General features: G+C 52.5%; 1 protein-coding gene across 2 annotated transcripts in view; it reads left to right on the top strand.

Moving 5' to 3' along the window:
- The window catches only part of SEMA5B (semaphorin 5B), a 117,888-nt gene extending 95,894 nt beyond the window's left edge, over positions 1-21,994 (top strand). Inside the window, exons 5-22 of one of the 2 annotated variants that reach the window (XM_043594330.1) lie at positions 2,967-3,029; positions 3,353-3,451; positions 3,976-4,189; positions 4,873-5,158; positions 7,462-7,597; positions 8,779-8,986; positions 9,084-9,291; positions 16,047-16,164; positions 16,306-16,487; positions 17,496-17,639; positions 17,843-17,990; positions 18,109-18,334; positions 18,531-18,749; positions 19,226-19,396; positions 19,500-19,649; positions 19,971-20,015; positions 20,455-20,660; positions 20,889-21,994. In XM_043594330.1, the coding sequence (XP_043450265.1) occupies positions 2,967-3,029; positions 3,353-3,451; positions 3,976-4,189; positions 4,873-5,158; positions 7,462-7,597; positions 8,779-8,986; positions 9,084-9,291; positions 16,047-16,164; positions 16,306-16,487; positions 17,496-17,639; positions 17,843-17,990; positions 18,109-18,334; positions 18,531-18,749; positions 19,226-19,396; positions 19,500-19,649; positions 19,971-20,015; positions 20,455-20,660; positions 20,889-21,047 (2,982 nt within the window). In that variant the 3' untranslated portion in view covers positions 21,048-21,994. The remainder of the gene's footprint in view (positions 1-2,966; positions 3,030-3,352; positions 3,452-3,975; positions 4,190-4,872; positions 5,159-7,461; positions 7,598-8,778; positions 8,987-9,083; positions 9,292-16,046; positions 16,165-16,305; positions 16,488-17,495; positions 17,640-17,842; positions 17,991-18,108; positions 18,335-18,530; positions 18,750-19,225; positions 19,397-19,499; positions 19,650-19,970; positions 20,016-20,454; positions 20,661-20,888) is intronic. The other variant, XM_043594329.1, reaches the window with a different exon arrangement.
- Positions 21,995-22,471: the final 477 nt, after the last annotated feature.

The raw sequence follows: 22,471 nt of genomic DNA, 5'->3' as shown, positions 1-22,471 counted from the left end.
GAACTCTGAATTCAAAGAAGGTTTTGGAATAATTAATTTTGCTTACATTCTTCTTTGTTGTACTCATAAGATTGATAGGTGATAAAAATTGTAGGTCTCAGTAAGAGCATTTTGAATAAGTTTACATTAAAAATTTAAGCAATAAAGGATTTGATTGGCAGCATATTTTCTTTCTTGGTGTTTCATATTACAATCAATGGTGTCTTACATTCAGTGAAATCCAGGGTACTGACTGGTAGTAGTGAACAATTTTTATATATTCATAATAATGTAAATACTGATGATTTTAATTTAAAATTAAATAATTATATTAATATATTAAATTAGTTTAATATTACATAATTATAGTGGGAGGATGAGGAGAAGGGAAATGTATGTGTGCTTTAACGTGGGGGGAGAATGGGATGGGTGAGTGGGAAAAATCTTCACCCCCATTAACAGGAAGTAAGAAGAAAAAGTCTGAGTTTGATACATATTTTCAAGAAATTGGATTAAAAGACACACACACAGAGAAGCAGCTAAAAGCATTGAAAGAAGTTGTCCTTAGGAAATGGGATTGGGGCGGAGGAGGAGTGAGTTGTTGGGGTTTTTTTTTAAATAATTTTTTCATATCCTCTAACTTTTTCAACTCTGTGCATCATTACTCTTTTTTTTATCATTACTTTGATATAAATAATTTTTTAAATAAAATAAAAATTTTAAAAATGACTCAAACAAGCCTGTTCTGTGCTGTTATCATTATAAATATACATATTCTTTACAGGCCATATGTTCTAACTTTGGGTTTGAGAAATCTATTCACTGTGAGAAGCTGCAGGATGTAACGGAGAGAGCTCAGCTCTGGTGTCAGCTATCTGGGTTTGCATCTTGGGTCTGCTGCTTACTAGCTTTGTGACCTTGGGCAAGTTGCTCAACTTCTCTGAACTTTATTTTCCTCACCTGTAAAATGAGCAGAAGTCTAAATGTTTTAGTGGCTGCAGTGAAGATCCAAGAGAGGTGTGTCAGTCCCTGGCACAGAGCCTGTCCGGGTGTCTGCTTTTCATTTGTACATTTGTACATTTGTACAACTGCCCCACCCACCCACCCAATGGAAATCTCACCCCCTTATGAGCAAGGCCCCTTTGCCTACCACGAGCACCCCCCCACACCCCAACAGCTATCCACTGTCCAGAGTCTTAAGCCTGGACATCTACAGTGTCTATGGGTCACTGCTCTTTTCTGGCCCCAAAGGCCCTGAAGTTGCTTGTTTATGTCCCTCTTCTCACATCAGGCTCAGCCAGGGAGCTGATGGGGTCCGGAGGGTGACAATGGCTCCATTGTTCCTGTCCAGATAAACCTCATGGCTCTGTGGCCAGATGCCAGGGTCATGGGCCCTCCTTCAAGGTCTGGGAGCAGAGGCCTGCCTGAGCTCCAGGCCCAGCATGGCAGGGTGAGCCCAGCCTGCTCAAAGGTCTGATGGAGGCATGACCAACTTGCCCCCCAGCTCCTGAATCCAGGGTCTGCTGGAGCCAGCCCTCCCTCTGCCCCACAAAGCAGCCATCTCAGAGCTGTGGGTGGATTGCAGCCTGCTGCTCCCTCTTCAGGCAACCCCCCTCCACACCCCAACCCTGGAGCTCTGCAGGCAGGGACTTCACGGCTAGAAGAAGCTCTGTGAGAAATGAAAAGCAGATGGGGTTTTTTCCCCCCCTGTTTGGATGGAAGACCTGCTTGCTCAAGGCTCCCTCTCCTAGGACAGGTAGGCAGTTCATGTTTATACATGTGACCCAGAAATATATAATGAGCCACACACCAGGGCTGTTGACATTGCCTGGACCTGGAGGGTAGCAATCTTCCCTCCAGATGCTCTTCAGAGGCTGGGAGGGATGTCTCAGAGTGGAGACAGAATAGGTGAAGGGGCAGAGGGGTTCTCAGGTGGGGAATAGCCCTCTCCTAATGCCATGGACACTTGGAAACATGAGGCCCTGAGTGAAAACTCTGTCCCCTAGCACCCCATGGTGCATCCCATAATAGAGCATGAGTGATACTACAAGGGAAACAAGAAGGGAAGCAGACAGCACAGAATCTGGAAGAGAGGTAGCAATTAAGAAATAGGGATCCCAGGGTCGCCTGGGTGGCTCGGTTGGTTAAGCGTCCAACTTCAGCTCAGGTCATGATCTCATGCTTTGTGAGTTCAAGCCCCGCATTGGGCTCTGCGCTGACAGTGCAGAGTCTTCTTGGGATTCTCTCTCTCCCTCTTTCTTTTCCCCTCCCCCACTTGCATGTGCTTGCTCTCTCTCTCTCAAAACAAATCAATAAATTTTTTTAAAAAGAAAAAAATAAATAGGGAGCCCAAGGTCCTGATACAGCAGGATAAAGAGAAAAAACACACAGAGCCTTTGAATCAAGAATGAGGGTTCCAATTCCTGCTCTAGCACATGGCAGCAGTAAGTCACACAGAATCTGAGTTTCTTCATCTGTTAAGGAAAAAAAAAAGAAAACACTTTGCAGGATAATAGTGGGAAAATTAAATAGATCTATCTCTGAGGTTTGCAAAATCTAGCCTTTCTTCCCACTCATTTGAGAGACATCTGACACATAGGGAGCACATTTTCCATCTCGGGCTCTGGGTCTGGGGTGGTTCTGAAGGTCGTCCTTGGCCACTTCAGCTCCCTGGCTGACCTGGGGAAGGAAGGACAGAGAGTCCTGGGACAGAGCTGCATGGGGGTAATTCAGCATGAGGAAGTTGTTACTCTAGGCCTCCCTGACCCAGGCAGGTGGGGAGGGACTGAGGGCACATCCTTCTTAAAGGTCTCTGAGTAAGGAGATCTGGCAGCCCTCTGGGTCCGAGCAGATGTGGTGAGGGGAACCCTTACCCTGCAGGCTGTCATTGACCCTTTCCCAGCTTCCGGTCCACTCCCGACCCTGACTGCTGCCTGCCCTGGCCGTGAGTGCCACGGCCATATGATGTCTGTGTGCTCCTCCCGCAGGCCACAGAGTGGGCCTCCAATGAGGACACGCGTCGCTCCTGCCAAAGCAAAGGGAAGACTGAGGTATGTGGCCCTGGTGGGTGCAGGCATCTGGCTTAGAGCTCTCAGGTGTGTGGTTGTGGAGATGGAGGGTCACCATGTGGGCACGAGGCTGCCTGTGTGAGAAGCCCACCCTGATCCGATTGGGCAGCGATGCAGCCACCTGGCCTGGGAGGGAGATGTGAAGGCAGGGGATGTCCACAGATGCAACCTGAACTTCAGAGCAGGGCACATCTGGGGCAGAGGGGAGTGCTTTCAAATGTCTGTGGGGCAGTGGTATGAGGGAAAGACACCCAGCCCCACACCTGGTGTTCTTGTTCCTTTATTACTTCCCCTTCTTGCTTCAGGAGGAATGTCAGAACTACGTGCGAGTCCTGATTGTCACTGGCCGGAAAGTGTTCATGTGTGGGACCAATGCCTTTTCCCCAGTGTGCTCCAGCAGACAGGTGGGGCCCCCTCACGGCAAGACAAACTGAAGGGGTCACAAGAGGTTGTCTTTCCCAGGCACTACACAGCCTTGGGGTGGGTGGCCAAATTTAGGCACACACACACACACACACACAAAAGAATGTCCAATTAAATTTAATTTCAGATAAACATCAAATTATATTTAGTGTAAGTATGTCCCATGGGAGATTTGGGATACACTTATACTAAACAATTATTCATTAGTCATCAAAAATTCAACTGGGCCTGCTATATTTTATCAGTCAGCCTCATCTTGGAGGGTTCTGACTGGGATGCAGGGAACAGAGGCAGATGGAGCTCCTGTGACTCAGTCTCCCCCCTCCATGATGGCTGCTCCCTCAGGGGAGCTATGCGTGGGGGAGGGAGTGAGGAAGAGGTTGGAGACAGAGAAAGGCCCCGAGAGACCAGGAACCCAGGGGGAAGCAAACTCTGGGGTGGCAGGGGAGAACAGGGAGCCCCTGGGTGTCAGGGAAAAGTGCCCCTATCTGCCCATCGTCCCTAGGTGGGGAACCTCAGCCGGACCATAGAGAAGATCAATGGTGTGGCCCGCTGCCCCTACGACCCGCGCCACAACTCCACAGCTGTCATCTCCTCTCAGGGGGAGCTCTACGCGGCTACCGTCATTGACTTCTCAGGTCGGGACCCCGCCATCTACCGAAGCCTGGGCAGCGGGCCACCTCTTCGCACCGCCCAGTATAACTCCAAGTGGCTCAATGGTAAGGGGGCACAGCCCCGGGGGTGGGGGTTCTCCTGCCAGCCAGCCCACCTGATCCCTATCAATCCTCCTTCCTTCCAAGCCTCTGAAAGGGCTCACACTTGCTTCATCAAAAAGCCCAGAGGCAGGGAGATATTTGCCCAAGGACCATAGCACATCAGAGATGGACTCCGGATGAAACCATAGATGTCCTGAGTACCCAGAACAGATGAAGGGGAGGCTGTGAGGGCAGAGGAGGAGTTAGGAATCAATTAGGAGAAAGAGTTATGGGAAAGAAGAGATTGGGAGAGGGTGGTATGAGTTTCAACCCCCTGGCGTTGAATTCCAGCTTCTCCCCTGACTGGCTGTGTGGCCTTGAGCAAGTACTTGACCTCCCTCTGCCACAATGTTCTCATCCATAACAGGGGGATAATCATAGCACTTAGCTCATAGGTTGCTAAGAGGATCCTATAAAGTACTTATAATATTGTCTGGTATGCAGTGAGTGCTTGGAAGCACGTGTTAACTATCATTATACCTGGACTTTGCACTGGAGGTAGGAACAGGGTTAGTTGGAGCGCCCAGGTCCCCAAGCTGGCCAGGGTGTCAGGATGCCCATCCGGGGAAACGGAAGTAGTAGGTACTCCAGACTCTGTCCCCTTCCTCCCTGCTGGCCCGACCCACTCCTCCTCTTCTGCCCCCCAGAGCCAAACTTTGTGGCAGCCTACGACATTGGGCTGTTCGCCTACTTCTTCCTGCGGGAGAACGCGGTGGAGCATGACTGCGGACGCACGGTGTATTCTCGTGTGGCCCGAGTATGCAAGAATGACGTGGGCGGCCGCTTCCTGCTGGAGGACACGTGGACCACGTTCATGAAGGCCCGGCTCAACTGCTCCCGCCCGGGCGAGGTCCCCTTCTACTACAACGAGCTGCAGAGTGCCTTCCACCTGCCTGAGCAGGACCTCATCTACGGGGTCTTCACCACCAACGTGTGAGTCCCTTGCCCTCTGCCGTCCCTTCCGGTCCTCGCAGCCTGGTGGGAGTGGGCAGATCCCTCTTTGAGCCTTTGTTTCTCCTTCTGTAAGATGGGGAGTGCGTGCCTTCCGCCCTGGGTAGTCTGAGTGTAACAGCACTCCATCCGGTCTTAAGGGTTAACTTGCTCCCAGATAACGCACTCCTTACTTGCTTGTGACTTGCTGCCTCTGGAGTGGTAAGCACTTATTCTAGATTGCCGTGAAGGGCAGGCCTAGACCAGATCTGAAGCAAGTAAATGGAGCTGGATTATGGCTCTGTGGAGGAAGAAATTGCTGGTGGTGAAAGGGAAATAGCCCTCCTAGGGGATGGAAGCCCGGCAAGCTCAGAGGGAAGTCTTTCTGGTCCCTTCCACCTCAGGACTCCGTGAACCTGCTAAACCTAACCAGCAGAGTCTTCTGGCAGTCCTGATGGCACTGGGAAACACAGGCTGGGAATTAGAACCCCTTTTGTTTCCTGGGTATAAGGAGATCATGAGACCCTGCCCCCACCACCTCCTTCTGTGTAAAGGCTGACCCAGTCAGGTGATTTTCTTATACAGAATGCTGAATGGGCAGCACAGACCAAGGAACACATCTGTAGTGCAGGATGCTGCTGGGGCTTCTTTGTGAGGACCTCTAAAACATATGCGCCCTAGACTGGTGTTTGCTTACCCTTGGCCCCAGGTAGCAGGGCTTGGATGAGGGCCAGGCTGGCTATAGGAAGGACGGTCTGAGGGGATGCACAGGGATGGGAGGAAAGCTGGGAAACAGGAACAGAGAAGCTATCCAAGGCAAGGGACAGACATGCAGCATAGCCCATACAGCCATGAGCTGATAGCCAGGACTTAGTGACCAGCCTGGCAGTCAGCACCAGAAAGTGGGCAGCCATGAGCAAAGGGCAGGAGCTTCTGGAGAGGCATCGGGGGGAAATGATGACATTGGTATGGATTGTAAGGAGCTTATGTATTGTGTGCCTTTTCCATGCCAGGTGTGTGTCATGGTGGGGGGTGGGGGGGAAGCAGGGATGCCATTAAGAAAAAGATCTGGTTCTGCCCTTAAGAAGCTTACATTCTAGAAATAGTGGTTATTAAACACCCAGTTTTAACTGTGATAAATGCTACAAAGGGCAAAGGCAGTGTGCTGAGAGCCTCTACCAGTGTGGAGGGGTGGTGATCAGGGAAGCCTTCCTGTAGGAAGTGACATCTACAGGATGAATGAGAGCTAACTAGGAAAGAGTTTGGGGGTGGGAAGAAAGAAATGTTTGAGGAACTTAGTGGAGACCAGCATGACAGGAGCCTGGAGGGTGAGGAAGAGGAGAACAGGAGAGGAGGCTGAGGGGCTGGGACAAGAAGAATTATGTCCCAAAGACCTTACAGACTGCTTAAGTGTTTTGATCTTTATTCTAAGAGCAAGGGGAAATTATTGAAGGGCTTAAAGCTGACCAGAGACTAGCTTGGATGTGCATTTTGAAATGTTTGCTGTGGCTGCTGTGTGGAGAATGGATTCCAGGAGACTGAACAGGCTACAGGGAGGCCAGCCAAGAGGACAACACAGTATCCAGCAGGAGATGAGGGTGGCTGACCCCAGATGGGGGCGGGAGGGAAGTGGACACAGACTAAATGCAGAGAACAGAACTGGAAACATTTGGGGGAGTGGTGTAGCCTCTGTGACCTGTTCACATCAGACTCATAGAAATACCTAATTCTGGGACTGAAAGGGTCTTAAGAGGTCATCCGACTCAGGGTATTGTGGGATGCAGCATGAATCAGTGGTTTGATAACCAGCTTTAAAAATGAAATAAAATGAAGACAGCAGAATAGAATGGAATAGAAGTATCAGAGTATTATGTATGTATTATTATGTATTTAGTAAGGGCAAGTATTGTTTCATGAAGATTCTTCACAGATGTGTGTGCTCATGTGTGTGCTATTCTGAGTTGTAATATGAAATGTATCTCTTACAGTGGGCTGTGGCCGGAATGTTTGAAAAACACTTTTTTGAGCCCCCCACTGGAGAAGGGAAAGGGATGAGGAAGTAGCACAGAATGACCCCCCAGTGCTTCTCGTCAGGGGGCTCCCCCCCCCCGAGTTTCCAGAGTGTGAGGGCCATATCTCCTCCTCCTGTGACACCCCATGGTGTGGGAAGCACCAGGCTCACCCAGGTCCTCAGCCAGCCTCGGAGCCGGGCCATGGCGTAACATGACAGCTGGCGGGGGGGAAGGGGGGTTACAGGCATCGAGCCCCACAGGGAGGGCAGCATCCCACCATCTCTTGCCTTTCAGAAACAGCATTGCCGCTTCTGCTGTCTGCGCCTTCAACCTCAGTGCCATCTCCCAGGCTTTTAATGGCCCATTTCGCTCCCAGGAGAACCCCAGGGCTGCCTGGCTCCCCATCGCTAACCCCATCCCCAACTTCCAGGTACAACTTTTCCTCCCCGTTCCCTCTCCTCACAGATCACCTTTCCCTAGCCGAGCAGCCACCAGCTGGCTCTCAGCTGCTCAGCACGAACACCAACCCTGCCCCTGCGGGTCTGCACCCATCTGTGCCATCTGCGATAGTTCCCCAAGAGGGTGGTAACATCTAAGACTGTGGACTGAGAAGGGGAGAGTGGGTAGGATGCAGAGCAAGGGAGCATGCTCTGAGCCATCTCTAAATGTGATGTCTCACCCGCAGGGAGACTCAATGTAGGGGACCAGGAGAGCACTCACAAGCTGTCTGGCCAGAATTTGGGGATTTTAGCTGGAGTTTGCTTATAGTCTCCCCAGCCTGGGTACTCATTCCTGGAGGGTCTGAGTGCCAGAAGTGGTCAGCACCAAGCCGTTGGGTAATGAAAGCATACCTAGTGCTGTGGTGGAGAAGAGGAAAGAGCCATGAAGCAAAGGAACCTACAGGTGGTTGACTTTCACATCCATCCAACTTCCTGCCCACGGGGCAGTATGGAGCAGGGGAAGACCTCACCATTTGCAGTGGGATTATCCTGACCCAGATCTAGCCCTCCCTCTGGGTGATCTTGACCTTGGCCAAGTCACCCAACCTCCTTGAGCCTCTTTACCCTTCTCTGGTACATAGGGATAATGCTCTCAACCTCAAAGATAAGTGCAAGGGTTAATATGTACCTGACACAGTGCCTGGACTGTAGAAGTGCTCAAGAAATGGTAGTTGCCGTCCAGCTTGGGTTTAGGAGGCATAAGAGCTTGGAGCTGGTAGGAACCCACGAGAGGAAAGGCAGGTTGTGGCCCAGCAGGGGGGAGGAGTCCCTACAGCAACAGCATAAAATCACAGGACACTGTTTTTGGCACTCAAATGATTCATTTTTAGATAATCCCAGCTATTTCATCTCCCCGTCCTCTTCACCATCCCCAGAACATCCCTCCTCCCCATCTTCCCTGCCTCATGTTCTCTTAGTTCTCAAAAAAGAGGTATTGCTCCCTGGAAGGGGTTGCAGCCGCCCCCTCCCCGCCGCAGCGATGTTGGGGGTGGGGAGCCGGGATTGGAGAATCAGAACCTGCCACCCGGGTTACGATGAGGAAGGAGAGGGATAGGGGACTGCGGCAGCCGGTTGGCTGGGCACGTGTGACCCCACCCCCTCCCCGCTGCAGTGCGGCACCCTGCCAGAGGTGGGCCCCAACGAGAACCTGACAGAGCGAAGCCTGCAGGACGCACAGCGCCTTTTCCTGATGAGCGAAGCTGTGCAGCCGGTAACGCCCGAGCCCTGTGTCACCCAGGACAGCGTGCGCTTCTCACACCTCGTAGTAGACCTTGTGCAGGCCAAGGACACGCTCTACCACGTGCTCTACATCGGCACGGGTGAGCCTCCCCGTCCAGCCCGGCTCCCGGTGGGGAAGAGGTTGAGGGGCGGGGGCTGGGCTGGTCCTTCAAGGCCACCTGCATCTGGCCCCTGCAGAGTCGGGCACCATCCTCAAGGCACTGTCCACGACGAGCCGCAGCCTCCGCGGCTGCTACCTGGAGGAGCTGCACGTCCTGCCCCCCGGGCGCCGCGAGCCCCTGCGCAGCCTCCGCATCCTGCACAGCGCCCGCGCGCTCTTCGTGGGGCTGAGCGACGGCGTGCTGCGGGTCCCGCTGGAGAGGTGCGCCGCCTACCGCAGCCAGGGGTAAGCGGGGGCCGCGGGACGGCGGGTGGGCGGGCTCCCGGTCTCCCGAGGCTTATGCCCGCCAATCGCACCTCGGAGGTGGCGCCTAAGAGGCAGAGCTTTGGAACCACCTAGGGTGGCATCCTGACCCAGTCTCGTTATTTGCCTTTGGACAAGTCACTTAACCTCTCTGAACCTTGGTTTCCTTCTCATAAAATATCTGCAGGGATTTTGTAAAGGTTAATTGAGATAGTCTGCCTAAACCACTTATCACTGCCTGGGGGAGAAGTGTGTGCTTAGCAAATGGTGGTGGCTGCTGTTATCCCTGTTGTCAACCCCAAAGTTAAGGCCTCCCAGCCAGCTCTAGCTTAGCTGATTTATTCTCAGCCCCTTTAATTCAGAGAAAGGTCTTTATCTTTGAAACCACAGTACTTACTACCTAGATGTGGAGGGGGAGATGAGAGATGATACTTCTGAGTCAGCACTAGGTTTTTGCTTTTCTTCCTTCCTGACTTAGAGGAGGCAGAGAGGACTGGCTCTGGTGGGGTGGAGGTGAGGAACCATGTGGAGTTGTTTGTTGTGTTTGCTTCCCAACTGCTTCTGAGACCTTAGCTTCAAGTGGATTCACAAATTTGGCAATAACGGCACTGGCATTTAGGGGGGAAAACAAAAAGCCTATTCCAAAGCCAAATAGAAATGCATCTCAGATGCCTACCACGTGAAGCTCCCCTGAGCTGTGCCCCCTCATTTTTGAGATAATCAAAGGCTGCCTTGGCTGGCATAGCCGCAGCCACATGGGCTCCTGTGGCCTTTGCAACACAGAAACCTCCTGGCTGTGCCCATCTGTCCTGAGAGTTTAGAGACAAATGGTATCGCTGCTGCCTAGGGTCGTTCTCCAGCCCCTGTGGGGTGTGCTGGGAGCTGGGCAGAGGTCTGGAGGGCAGGGGAGGAGACTGGATGGTCATGGTGTGGCAGCCAGAGAGGAAGAAAGGGAGGGCAGTGGGCAGACCCTCAGGCTCCCCTCAGTCTCAACACATGGCTCCGTCAGCAAAACACCAAACATTTACTAAGCCCTCCCACGCTCAGAGCACTTTGCAAAGCTGTCCGTGTGAGAGGGGAGAGGCAAGAACATGGCCTAGAACACTCTCATTTCCCTCAGAGCTGTAGATATCTGGCTGGGGAGAGAACCTCACCCTGTGTTGGACGTGTGAGGCATACTAGGCAGGGCTTACGTGGCAGAATGGGACACACCTAGGATTCTCCCTCAGCTCCGTCATCTACTGGCTGTGTCATCTTGAGCAAGTTACTTTACCTGTTGAGCTTTCCTCTTGGGGGAAAATGGGGAAACTGTGATGGAGTAAATGATACTTGGTTTTGGCAGAGATGTTGTAAGGATTGGGAATTACATCCATGAAGTGCCTAGCCCAACAAGTCGTAGCTAGTGTCCTTATTCCTTTCCCATCTCCACAAATGCATTTAGGGGCCCTGCAGCCTCCTGGGATCTCTGGAGTCTCAGCATCTCTGACATTGAGTACAGGTAATACTGCGTGGCATGAATGATAGGCTGTCTACTGGCGGTGTTTCTCCCATATCTTGTATTCTTCTTTAACTCGTGTGTTGTTATTAAACTTTTCACATATGCCTTGTTCTTTAAATGATTGTTGTTGTTGTTTTTTTAAATTTATTTTTGAGAGAGAGGCAGAGTGTTACTGGGGGAGGGGCAGAGAGAGAGGGAGACACAGAATCTGAAACAGGCTCCAGACTCTGAGCTGTCAGCACAGATTCCAATTTGGGGCTTGAACCCCACGAGCCATGAGATCATGACCTGAGCCGAGGTCGGACGCTTAACCAACTGAGCCACCCAGGTGCCCCTCACATGTGCTTTGTTCTTTAAGAGGTTGTAAATCCTTGAAGGCAAACTCACTGTCCCAGTACTTTTTCTACTTCACCAGGGGACCATGCCCAGTCCCAGGCACAAAATGGCCTTCCACACATGACTGATCCATCAGCAGATTGATTATTTTGCCTGAGAGAGGAGGTTGGTGCAGGAGAGGAGTGAGGAATAGTACTGAGGCCAGCTGAGAATGCCAAGGGAGGATTTGATCCCAATCTGTGGCTATAGGCACTGAAGTGGGGGAAGTGGAGTGACAGGCAGTGTGAATAGGTGTTTGACAGCCATCAAGGAGACAGTGGCGTGCAGCACTGTACAGGGTCAGATGGTCGGTCAGCATGAGGTAGTGCGGCTCCAGGCTGGATATCAAGTAATGGGGTCCGCAGTGGAACCAGAGGAAGGAAGACGCTGGGACATTTCACCACTCACATGGTGCTGCAGAGAGGGGACAGGGAGGGTGCAGAGCATGGCCAGGTGGAACAGCAAGGGAGAAAGAAGTCAGTTTGGAATCAGATACTTTCACCCTGTTTGAACTCCTGAATTTGGGATCTGAACCTTTGATGTGTACAGTGAGATCCTGCCATAAAACTAGAGGTGGACCTGAAAATGTGAGGTCTCATTATTGCAAAGTTAATAAAATGACCAGGGTGAGGCTGTGTAGCCACCAATCCATGCACTCCAGAGTCTGGAAGCCAACTATCACACTATATGAGGATCTGTGCTATTGTGGGGCAGATTGTCACACGGGTTTACTGTGTCCCCGGATAGACATTTCATGCCTTTTTCCTCATTCCTAACAGAACTGGCAGGAGGGTGAGGATGGATGCGCAGAGGCCTCTTCACGCTCCCTCCTGTGCCCGGAATCCAGGGGCTTGTCTCCAGCCCTCTCCTTTCACTCAGGCAAATCTCAGCCCCATAGAGCATGACCAGGATCCTGGCCTGGCCAGAGAGAGACCAGGGCTCACAAGAGGTGGAGCAGAGGGAATCAGCTGCTGACTGGCTCTAAAAAGCAGATGCTTTGTGCATGAACCACCCCTTCCTCCTTCCAGCATGCCCTTCATGAGGCACTGGAGGAGGCGTGGGGGTGCCTACCCCAGCTCACTCAGGAATGTGGATCAGAGTATCTCCTTCCCACCTCCCTCCCAGGCAGGAAATCTGGGTTTTCCTCCACTGCCATCTTAAATAATGGCCACTTGCTCTCAAGCTCCACCTTGGACAGCTCCCATTGTGAAACTATTGCTGCAGGGTTCTGGAATCCGCCTGCTTTCAACATCCACCATCCATCTCTGTCCTGCCTCCCAGCCCATGGAATGAACCTGTTCCCTTTTGTAATGGCTGCTTAAGACACTGCAGTAAAAAAGACATGGTAATATATTATCGGTCTAATGGCTGCTTCTATGGAAGGAACTCTCAATTGCTACCCATTCTTACAGTCAGGCACACTTTAATTCTCTCCTTGGAGCTTTAATTTTCTTAAGAACATTCCCTGCTCTGTAAGCTTTGGAGTGGTCTTTGGCCCAAAGCAGCAAATGTGGACAAGGAGAGAGCTCAAGCATTGGCTCCAAGGGAGTCGTGCAAGCTTCCTCAGGCAGCCAGAGCCAGGGCCAGGGGCAGGGGCAGGGGCAGGCCAGGGCAGGTGTATCTGTGGAGAATCTAGTCTCCTCTCTGGGAGAACTGAGAACAGGCTGAGAGGGCGAGGGAGCCTAAGCAGGGCAGGGGTGGGAGGTAGGGGGTTAGGGCCAGCATCCAATCTGTGTTTTTCTTCCATCCTTATTCTTTTCTTATTCTGTCATGGATTGGAAAGACAAGACATTTCATCTCTTAGCTTAAGAACCCTGACCAATGTAGCCTTAAAAAAGCAATGATCAACCATGCTATACTTTAGAATCACCTGGGGAGTGTTTAAAAGATTCCAGTGCCTGGGCCTCCTCTGATCCAGAAGGCCCAGATATAGGTGGGTTTTTTATTTTGTTTGCTGAAGCTTTTAAAAAAGATCGCCAGGAGATTCTAATTTGCAGTCAAAACTGGAAACAATTGTTCTAGAACTGGTTAGACCCTAGATGAAAGAAGTAGCAAGAGGCAAATTGCAATCTTCCAGTATCTACTGCTTTTATCTTGTATAAACTGATTCAGATTTTCTGCTTTTATCCATATTCTCTACTGGCAGGCATTTGTTTTTGATGAATAGAATCTTATTTATTATTATTATTAATCACTAGTCATGGCTTTTTTTCCATTTAATTTATATAGCTTACAAAGTGCCACATCAGCTGCTTCTAGAGTTTGATACTGCCTTCTGAGAGCTGAGGGAAATACCCTCAGGAGTGGGTTTTATTGAGTTCTGATTGGTTGAATTTGCTAGCAGCAAATTTGGTTCAAATGTCAGCCAGAGGAGCAGAATCTCAAAACCACATGCTGCTGGGACTACTTTGCATATGTACTGCATTTAGTCCCATGATGTCTAGTTTGATTCATTCTGCTGGTGAAACACCCCCAAATCAAACCTTTGGATCCCCAATGAAAATATGAACACACTTATATTGTACAATTTACACAAATTGTTCTTGAGTGAATAAAATGGAAACAGATTCTTGAGTAACAGATGAACGTTTTGGATTTCTGGGTGGGCCAGAGTGTGCTTACTGGGGTCCATCAAGGCCCTCGCCCATTGAAGCCCCAGGCATCACCTCCCTTACATGAGGCCAGGGGTTGTCTGAGCAAGGGGCATCATTGTCTTCTTCAACCTTCTCTGGCAACAAGGGGAAGCCTCAACCCTCTTCTTCTTCGTAAGGTCTCTCATATAAGCTCTTTTGTCCTTGGAACCTGACGCAGTCTGTTGAACCACTGAAAATAAAGAACTCACCTGACAGGAGACTTTCCCTGAAGCTTCAAGTGAAAAGAGAGATTCTATCCTGAAAACACCGAAAAGAGCAACCCCTTGACTCTTTCATGTATTCCTTTAACCCTTGGCCCCTTTGGCCAATCAGAAATCACTCTGTAGTGTCACGTCATGGTGTGGACTCCCCCACCCTCCTTGCCGTCCAGAACCTCCTTTACCTGAAAGCTTTTCTGCTTCCTAACTTCCAATTTCTGCCCCCAGTCCCAGTGCTCTCTCTAGACCCGCTCTTGCAGGCCCACTGCAGTGGAGCAGCCAGGCCTAGGAAAAAGGGTGGAAGCTGGGGAAAGGAGGCAGAAAGGATCCAGGGTATCCCCTGGGGTCGGCAGTGGGCTCTCTGGGTATTGGAGGGAACTTACTTCAGGTGCCAGAGTCTGATGCTCTCTTTGCTTAGCAATGAACAGCAAATCCTGATTCTATAATTTCCACACTCGGGGTGCCTGGGTGGCTCAGTCTGTTAAGCGTCTGACTCTTGATCTTGGCTCAGGTCATGATTTCACGGTTTTGTGGGTTGAGCCCTGCATCGGGCTCTGTGCTGACAGCATAGAGCCTGCTTGGGATCTCTGTCTGCCTCTCTCTCTGCCCCTCCCTGACTTGTGCTCTCTCTGTTTCTCTCAAAATAAATAAATAACCTTAAAATGTTTTCCATACTCTTTTTTTTCCTCCTTGAAGGCTTACTAGTAGATATTTGATTATTTTTACATATTTGTTTGTTGTTTGTTTGTTTTTAGTTATCTCTACGCCCAACACGGGGGCTCAAACTCATCACCCTGAGATCAAGTGTTGCTTTTCTGACTGAGCCAGCCAGGCACCCTGAGATTTAATTTGTTGTTGTTGTTGTTGTTAAAAAAAAAAAAAACTGTAAAGGATACAATGAGTAAGTCTGAAAGAGAAAGGGAAGAGAGGAGGCCTAGAATATGAGAAGTAGAGGCACTTGGTGCATTCATTGGTGTGTGATCAATTACCTTTTCTGGGTCATTGCAGATAGGCCAACCCTGAGGGACCAGGAAGGGGGACCTGGGATGTGTGACCCCTCTCCCGGCAGCCTGAGCTCATTCTCATGATGCTAACACACTGGCCTCTGGTTCCTGCCCCTGAGCAGCACAAGCATGTGGATGCCCCAGGCGACCTTGAACTATGCCTAGGTGTTCCCTGACCCTGTGCCTGTGTTTTAAGGCATGGGCCTATGTGCGCTCAGTGTGTGAAGTCAGACACAGCCTCCAGCTGGGAAGGAGGAGCGTGGTGGGAAAAGTGTGGTCAGGAAGTCTAGGTTCTAGCTTCAGCTCTGCCGTGTGCAATTTATGTGATCTCGGGGAAACTCCTCTTCCTTCTCTCTGTTTCTTCCTTTGTACAACAAAAAAGGTTGTACTGTGGATCCCGGTAACTCTCAACTTGGCTCCCATTAGAATCACCTGGGAACTTTTAAAAACCTCCCTATCCCCAGAGGTTTTTGTTGGGGTGGGGGGGGGGTATCAATATTTTTTGAAAGCTTCTTTAGTGATTCTAATGTGCAGCCAGGGTTGAGAACCACTGGGCCAGACCGTCTCCAAGATGCTTTCCATCATTAATGTTTTAGGACTCTATTATAGTGTGTGACAGACACTACTTTGGATTTCTGTTTACCGCATCTTCTCCAGTGGACCTAGATGAAGAGAATGGGGCACCCAGGCTTGGGGAAGGCGAGGTTAAGTGTGTGGGCTCTGGAAGGCATGGGTTTTAATCCTTGTCCAGCTCTTTGGGTTTCCTGCATATATCGTGGGGATAATAACAGTACCTTCCTCATTGGGTTGCTGTATTAAATTAATTCATGCTTGTAAAGTGTTTTAAAGGATTCCCGGCACGCAGTTAAGTGTTCAATGAGCTTAGTTATTGCTGTGAAGGGCGACTGGATGGATAAGGGCACCCAGAGGAGAGTACCTAGGTGTGTTAATGGGATGCAGGTGAGACTGAGAGGCAGCTGGCTTGAGTCTCAGGACCTCTGTCTGGCAGGGCATGCCTGGGGGCACGGGACCCATACTGCGGCTGGGACGGGAAGCAGCAACGTTGCAGCACGCTTGAGGACAGCTCCAACATGAGCCTCTGGACGCAGAACATAACCACGTGTCCTGTGAGAACCCTTTCATGCTCCCCACCTGGGACCTCTCCCCCTGATTCAGGCTGTGACTGTCCATCAGAATCCCCATATCCCCTGGGACCTGGTGCCTTCCCTATCCCTGACTTGTGTGACCTGTTTGCTATGTATTTGCAGGTGCGGAATGTGACTCGGGATGGGGGCTTCGGCCAGTGGTCACCATGGCAACCATGTGAGCACTTAGATGGGGACAATTCGGGCTCTTGCCTTTGTCGGGCCCGAGCCTGTGACTCCCCCCGACCCCGCTGTGGGGGCCGAGACTGCCTGGGGCCAGCCATCCACATTGCCAACTGTTCCAGGTATATGAGGATACAGGACTTGGGTGGTGGCTGCCTGCCTTGGACTGGAGGAGGGTGGAATAGAGGAAATGGGGCATCTTCAGGCAGGTGTTCCCACAAAGAGACAGAAACCACTTCAGAGCTGTGCAGGGGACTGGAAAGGTAGCTAAAGCATGAGCCTTGGGGGAGTTTCGACTCTAGTGGGAGAGAAGTCTCTGCCTCGTGGGGGCTCTTGATACAAAGAGGAAGGCTGTACAGGCACAGGAGTCACAGACGACAGCCTCAGTAAGCCTTGCTGTTCCAAACACAAGGGACAGCAGGGGATGTTAGTAAAGTAGGCAGACCGGGTGCCAATCCGGAAATGCCACTCTAGGTGCAACCTTGGACTCTCTTAAAATAACTCAATTCTATATATGTTTATTGGTTGGACTGTCAAAACAACCTCATGGGGGTAGGAATACAATCATTATCCTTACTTTAATGATAAGAGTATTATTGCAAGGCACAGAAATTTTCAGTAACTTGTCCAGGCTTATACAGCCAGTAAGCGGTACAGCCAGAACTTGAAAACTGGAATCAAAGTAGACAACAGTGAATAGTGTCTGAGGTTGGAGCAAAGCGCGTGTTGATGTAGAACAGGGGAGAGAGCATGGGTTTGAGTGCAAGGCTTGGACAACCAAGAAGGCTGAAACAAATGTTGTGTATTGTAAAGGCAACTGGGGCCTTCTCTAGAGAATGTGTCCTTTTGCTGTGTGAGTATCTCCATGCCCTATGCCCTATCTCTATGCCCTTAGCCCCGAGCACCTCCTGATATATGGAAGAAGGTTCTCAACACATGTTTGGGGAATGAAGGAACAAATGATCACATAAATAAGTCTGCCTGAGACGGCCTGGTTAGGAGCTGATATTTTCTGGGTCACTGTCTGACAACTTCCAGACAACATAAAACCCACCCGCCCAGGGACAGACTACATCTGGGTAGCCAGGACTCAGAGCGTCATCTGTCCCTGTCCCCTCTGACCCCACCAGGAATGGGGCGTGGACGCCGTGGTCCTCGTGGGCCCTGTGCAGCACGTCCTGTGGGATCGGATTCCAGGTCCGCCAGCGAAGTTGCAGCAACCCTGCTCCCCGCCACGGGGGCCGAATCTGCGTGGGCAAGAGCCGGGAGGAGCGGTGAGCGAGGGTGTGGCCAGAGGTTCCTCAGACGCTAGCTAGCGCTGAGATCCCAGACCTCCCCGGCCTCCTAGAAAGTGGCCTGGATTCTCCGAGTGTTCCGGTGGATTCTTGACCTTCCCGGGCTTGCACTCCCAGTGACCTCTTGTTAGGGAAGGGGCTGCCTGCTCTCCCCCGCCCCCAACACACACCCTTCCCCTCAGGTTCTGTAACGAAAACACGCCTTGCCCGGTGCCCATCTTCTGGGCGTCGTGGGGTTCCTGGAGCAAGTGCAGCAGCAACTGTGGGGGTGGCGTGCAATCACGGCGGCGGTCCTGTGAGAACGGCAACTCCTGCCCAGGCTGCGGCGTGGTGAGGGCCTGAAGAGGGGGCGCGGGCAGGAGGGCCTGCACCAAGGGGAGAGCGGGAGGGGGCGCAGGGCAGGCCTGGGGCTGTAGGTCACGAGACAGCACGTGCTCCCATCCCGAAGGAGTTCAAGACGTGCAACCCAGAGGGCTGCCCGGAAGTGCGGCGCAACACCCCTTGGACACCTTGGCTGCCCGTGAACGTGACTCAGGGCGGGGCGCGGCAGGAGCAACGCTTCCGCTTCACTTGCCGCGCGCCCCTGCCCGACCCCCACGGCCTGCAGTTTGGCCGGAGGAGGACGGAGACCAGAACCTGCCCCGCGGATGGCTCGGGCGCCTGCGACACCGATGGTACAGCGCCGCGCGGCCCCTTCCCTCCCAGGCTCAGAGTGCTGGCGCGGGGCTGGGGGAGGCCGGGGTCGGGTGGAGCTCCGGGCGGTGAATCGCGGGGTTTGGAAGGAGCCAGAAGGGCTGTGTGTGGGGAGGGAGTGGGGGCCGCTGGGTGTCCTGTCGCTGAGGCCAGTCTCCCCACCCGTGCCCCACCCAGCCCTGGTGGAGGATCTCCTGCGCAGCGGGGCCACTTCCCAGCACTCTGTGAGCGGGGGCTGGGCCGCGTGGGGCCCCTGGTCGTCCTGCTCCCGGGACTGCGAGCTGGGCTTCCGTGTCCGCAAGAGAACGTGCACGAACCCGGAGCCCCGCAACGGAGGCCTGCCATGCGTGGGCGACGCTGCCGAGTACCAGGACTGCAATCCCCAGGCTTGTCCAGGTGACCTTCCGCTTAGGAATCCCCATCTAGGAGACCCCCTAGGCTACAGCCCATGCCCAGAGGACCTTGTCTTCCTCGTTTTTTGTTTTTTGTTTTGTTTTGTTTTTGTTTTTGGCAGCTCTGTCCACTGGGCCCTAGAGCAAGTTTGTGCCCTGAACTTGGATACAGTGGCTTGTCCCACAGAGCAGGGCCTTTTCTTACCCTCCATGTCACTCTCTTCTTTGTCCCTAATAGGTTAGCTAGCTAAGGAGCTTGATTTGAGGTGGAGTTGGTTTTTGATGTCTCCTTTGCAGCCTCATTTCCCCACTGCACCCCTGAGGGGATAGGGGCAATCCTTAACAGTAGGCTGTGGGGTGGTGCAAATGATGGGGCCAGGGCGGCCCAGGGCAGGGTGGCCTAGCGTGCCATAAGGTAGAAGACTGTCTTGGGCTGTGCCTTCACCTGCAGCCCCCATCACACACCCTGTCCACTTGCAGTGCGGGGTGCTTGGTCCTGCTGGACTTCATGGTCCCCATGCTCAGCGTCTTGTGGTGGAGGCCACTATCAACGAACACGTTCCTGCACCAGCCCCGCGCCCTCCCCGGGCGAGGACATCTGTCTTGGTCTGCACACAGAGGAGGCGCTGTGTGCTACACAGGCTTGCCCAGGTATTGAGAACATCCGGCCAGGGCTGGGGAGCACCATGGATCCCTCGGATCCCCACCAGGGGGTCCCAGAGCGGTTAACTTCATCCCAGCCCACAACCCACAGAAGGCTGGTCACCGTGGTCTGAGTGGAGTGCATGCACTGAGGACGGAGTCCAAAGCCGCAGCCGGCACTGTGAGGAGCTGGTCCCAGGGCCCAGCACCTGTGCTGGAAACAGCAGCCAGAGCCGCCCCTGCCCCTACAGCGAGATTCCTGGTAGGTCCTCAAGCCAGCACCTTCACACCCACCCTTCCTACCCCGTGTCCCCAACTTCCTTCTCCTTCTGAAGAATCGTGGTGGGTCCAGGATGAAACACCAGAGTGGGAGGGGCACACACTTTGAGCTTTTGCCCCTTCTCACCTAGAGAATGGGCTGACCCCCCCATTCTCAGAGGGTGGGGACAGGGTGGAATGAAGGCCCCAGGCACCGTCCCACAGCTCAGCGCTGACCCACGGGTCTTCCTAAAGATATACCTAGACCAAGAGGGACCCTTCTTTCCTCCCTGCCCCAACACCCTCTCTGTTTGTCTTCCTGCAGTGATCCTGCCTGCCTCCAGCATGGAGGAGGCCACCAGCTGTGGAGGTAAAAGGAACCTGCCCCACCTCGTGATGCTTTCTACCTCTCCTCCCCAAGGAGGAGATCAGCCCTACCCTGAAATCTGGAGTTTCTCAACTTCTTGCTCCAGAGAGACAAACCTTGTGGAGGTCCTGGCTGCTTTAGACCATGCGTGGGGGCAGGGGCTGGGAGGTTCCATCCATGCCCCCCAACTAGCAGACGGTCACCAAGTCTGTATTCAAGAAGAGTCACCCAACTCCACACCCTGTGGTTGCCTCCTCTGACCTAAACCAGGGGTGTCCCGTAAGAGAGGCCCCTGGCAGCAGGCTGCCCCGCCTTCCTGTTTTCGTGGGCTCTGGCCTCAAAGCCCTTTCTTTAGATCTCAGAGTTTCCTGCTGGGAGGCAGTCAGGAGTCTTTTCTCTTCGCAGTGGCCCTTTCCTTACCACTTGCCTCTGCCTCTCCCAGGGTTCAGTCTTATCCACCTGGTAGCCACAGGTGTCTCCTGCTTCCTGGGCTCTGGGCTGCTGACCTTGGCGGTGTACCTGTCCTGCCAGCACTGCCAGCGCCAGTCCCAGGAATCCACCCTCGTCCATCCTGCCACCCCCAACCACCTGCACTACAAGGGTGGGGGCACCCCGAAGAACGAGAAGTACACGCCCATGGAGTTCAAGGTGGGAGCCTACCTGTAGAAGCAGAGTGCAGGGTAAAGGGGGCAGTGGTTCTGGCCCTGAGCTGGGCATGACTGGGCTGGGCACTCGGGAGGGCACAGGGTATCGTGAGCTGCGTCAGCAGCCAGAATGTTTTTTCACTGGCTGGTCCCTGATCTCCTTGCCCTGGCCTGTCGCCTTTCCCCGTCCCTCCCTCACCCCTTTCTTTCTGGTTCCTACCTTCTTCCACAGACCCTGAACAAGAATAACCTGATCCCTGATGACAGAGCCAATTTCTACCCACTGCAGCAGACCAATGTGTACACAACCACCTACTATCCCAGCCCGATGAACAAACACAGCTTCCGGCCTGAGGCCTCACCTGGACAACGGTGCTTCCCCAACAGCTGATAACACTGTCCTGGGGACTTGGGCTCCTTGCCTTTTTAAGGCACAGAGCAGGTGGAAATGGGACGGTGGAGCCAGTTTGGTTTTCTCCTTCTGCACCAGGCCAAGAACTTGCTGCCTTGCCTGTGGGGGTCCCATCCGACTTCAAAGAGCTCTGGCTGGCGGTGACCATGGGGGAGAGGGCTGGCTTCAGGCTGGCACGTGGCTGCAGTTCCAGCACAGCCCAGGTCTCTCATGGCCTCCTTGCAATTCACTACCGTGCTGATATCCCCTGCCTTGTCTGGGCTGTGGACCTACTGGGTGTGCGAGGAACTGGAGAGTGGAGATGGCCGAACAGCAGGCTCTTAGGTTTGGGTTGGAAATGACGCTCATGTGGCCATCACAGGCCAAGGCTGTCCCTCTCTGGCTGGCCTCAGGAAGGGCGTAGGCTACATCCTGATTATCTCTGAGAGGAACTAATCAAATGGCCCCCAGAAGCTCTGGATTCTCCACCCAGGGCTGGGCCACTGTGGTGCTGCCCCAGTGTGACCTGGGGACCAAGGCTGGCCCAGGTTGTCCACCTTTGCCTAGCAGTCTGTACTTTCCCCAGGGACATCCCTCTGGTCAGAGGCAGTGAGGGCTGGGGACTGAAGATTGAACTTTGCTAAGAAGCCCTTTAATCTGGGCTGGCACAGGCCTCAGCTTTACCATCAGAATGCACAACAGGTGGCCCAAGAGAAAGGGAAGCAGGAGTCCAGCCTCCGTGCCACTATGGAGACTGTCTTCTAGCTGCTTAGTAGAGCTGTTGGCTGAGACCTGCTTGGGAGTCTCTGCTGGCCCTTCATCTGTTCAGGAACACACACACACACACACACACACATACACACACACACACTCACAACATGCTACAGTAACAAAAAGGATGTTGGGCTGTGGCATTATTAAAGATGATATCCAGTCTCCAAATGTAATTCTGTCTTTGTGCATATGTGTGTGGGCTCCTCTTGGTGTGGGTTAGAGCAATCAGAGCAAGGCACTGGACTAATAGATGGTCTTCTCGGGGTGGAGAAAATGACCCACATAGAGCCTGACTTTCATAGAGGGGATCTTTCCACTTGTGAGTATATGTACATACTTTTTGGAAAATAAATTAGGGACAAACAAAACCCTAAGTAGGGACACAAGGTACACCAAAGGCAACACAATAGGAGATTTTTCTGCCCATTCCCTTAGCAGCTCTTCTAGGCAACCGCTCCAGGGTGGAAATGCATGAGCCCAGCAGGAGAGTAGTAATGAGGGCTGTTTTATGAGGTATTTATAAGGCTTAGTTTAATAAAGCTGAAAATGACTGAGAAATGAATATGCCTCTGAAGTGGGAGAAGCCCAGTATGGTTTATGATGGATTAAGGAAAAACCTTGAAGCCTCAGTCCACCAAGCCAGAGAGGGA

This window comes from Prionailurus bengalensis, chromosome C2 (genome assembly GCF_016509475.1).
Source record: "Prionailurus bengalensis isolate Pbe53 chromosome C2, Fcat_Pben_1.1_paternal_pri, whole genome shotgun sequence".
Lineage (NCBI taxonomy): Eukaryota > Metazoa > Chordata > Mammalia > Carnivora > Felidae > Prionailurus > Prionailurus bengalensis.
Note: the sequence above shows the minus strand (reverse complement) of the source record. Positions and strands in the feature narration are given on the sequence as shown.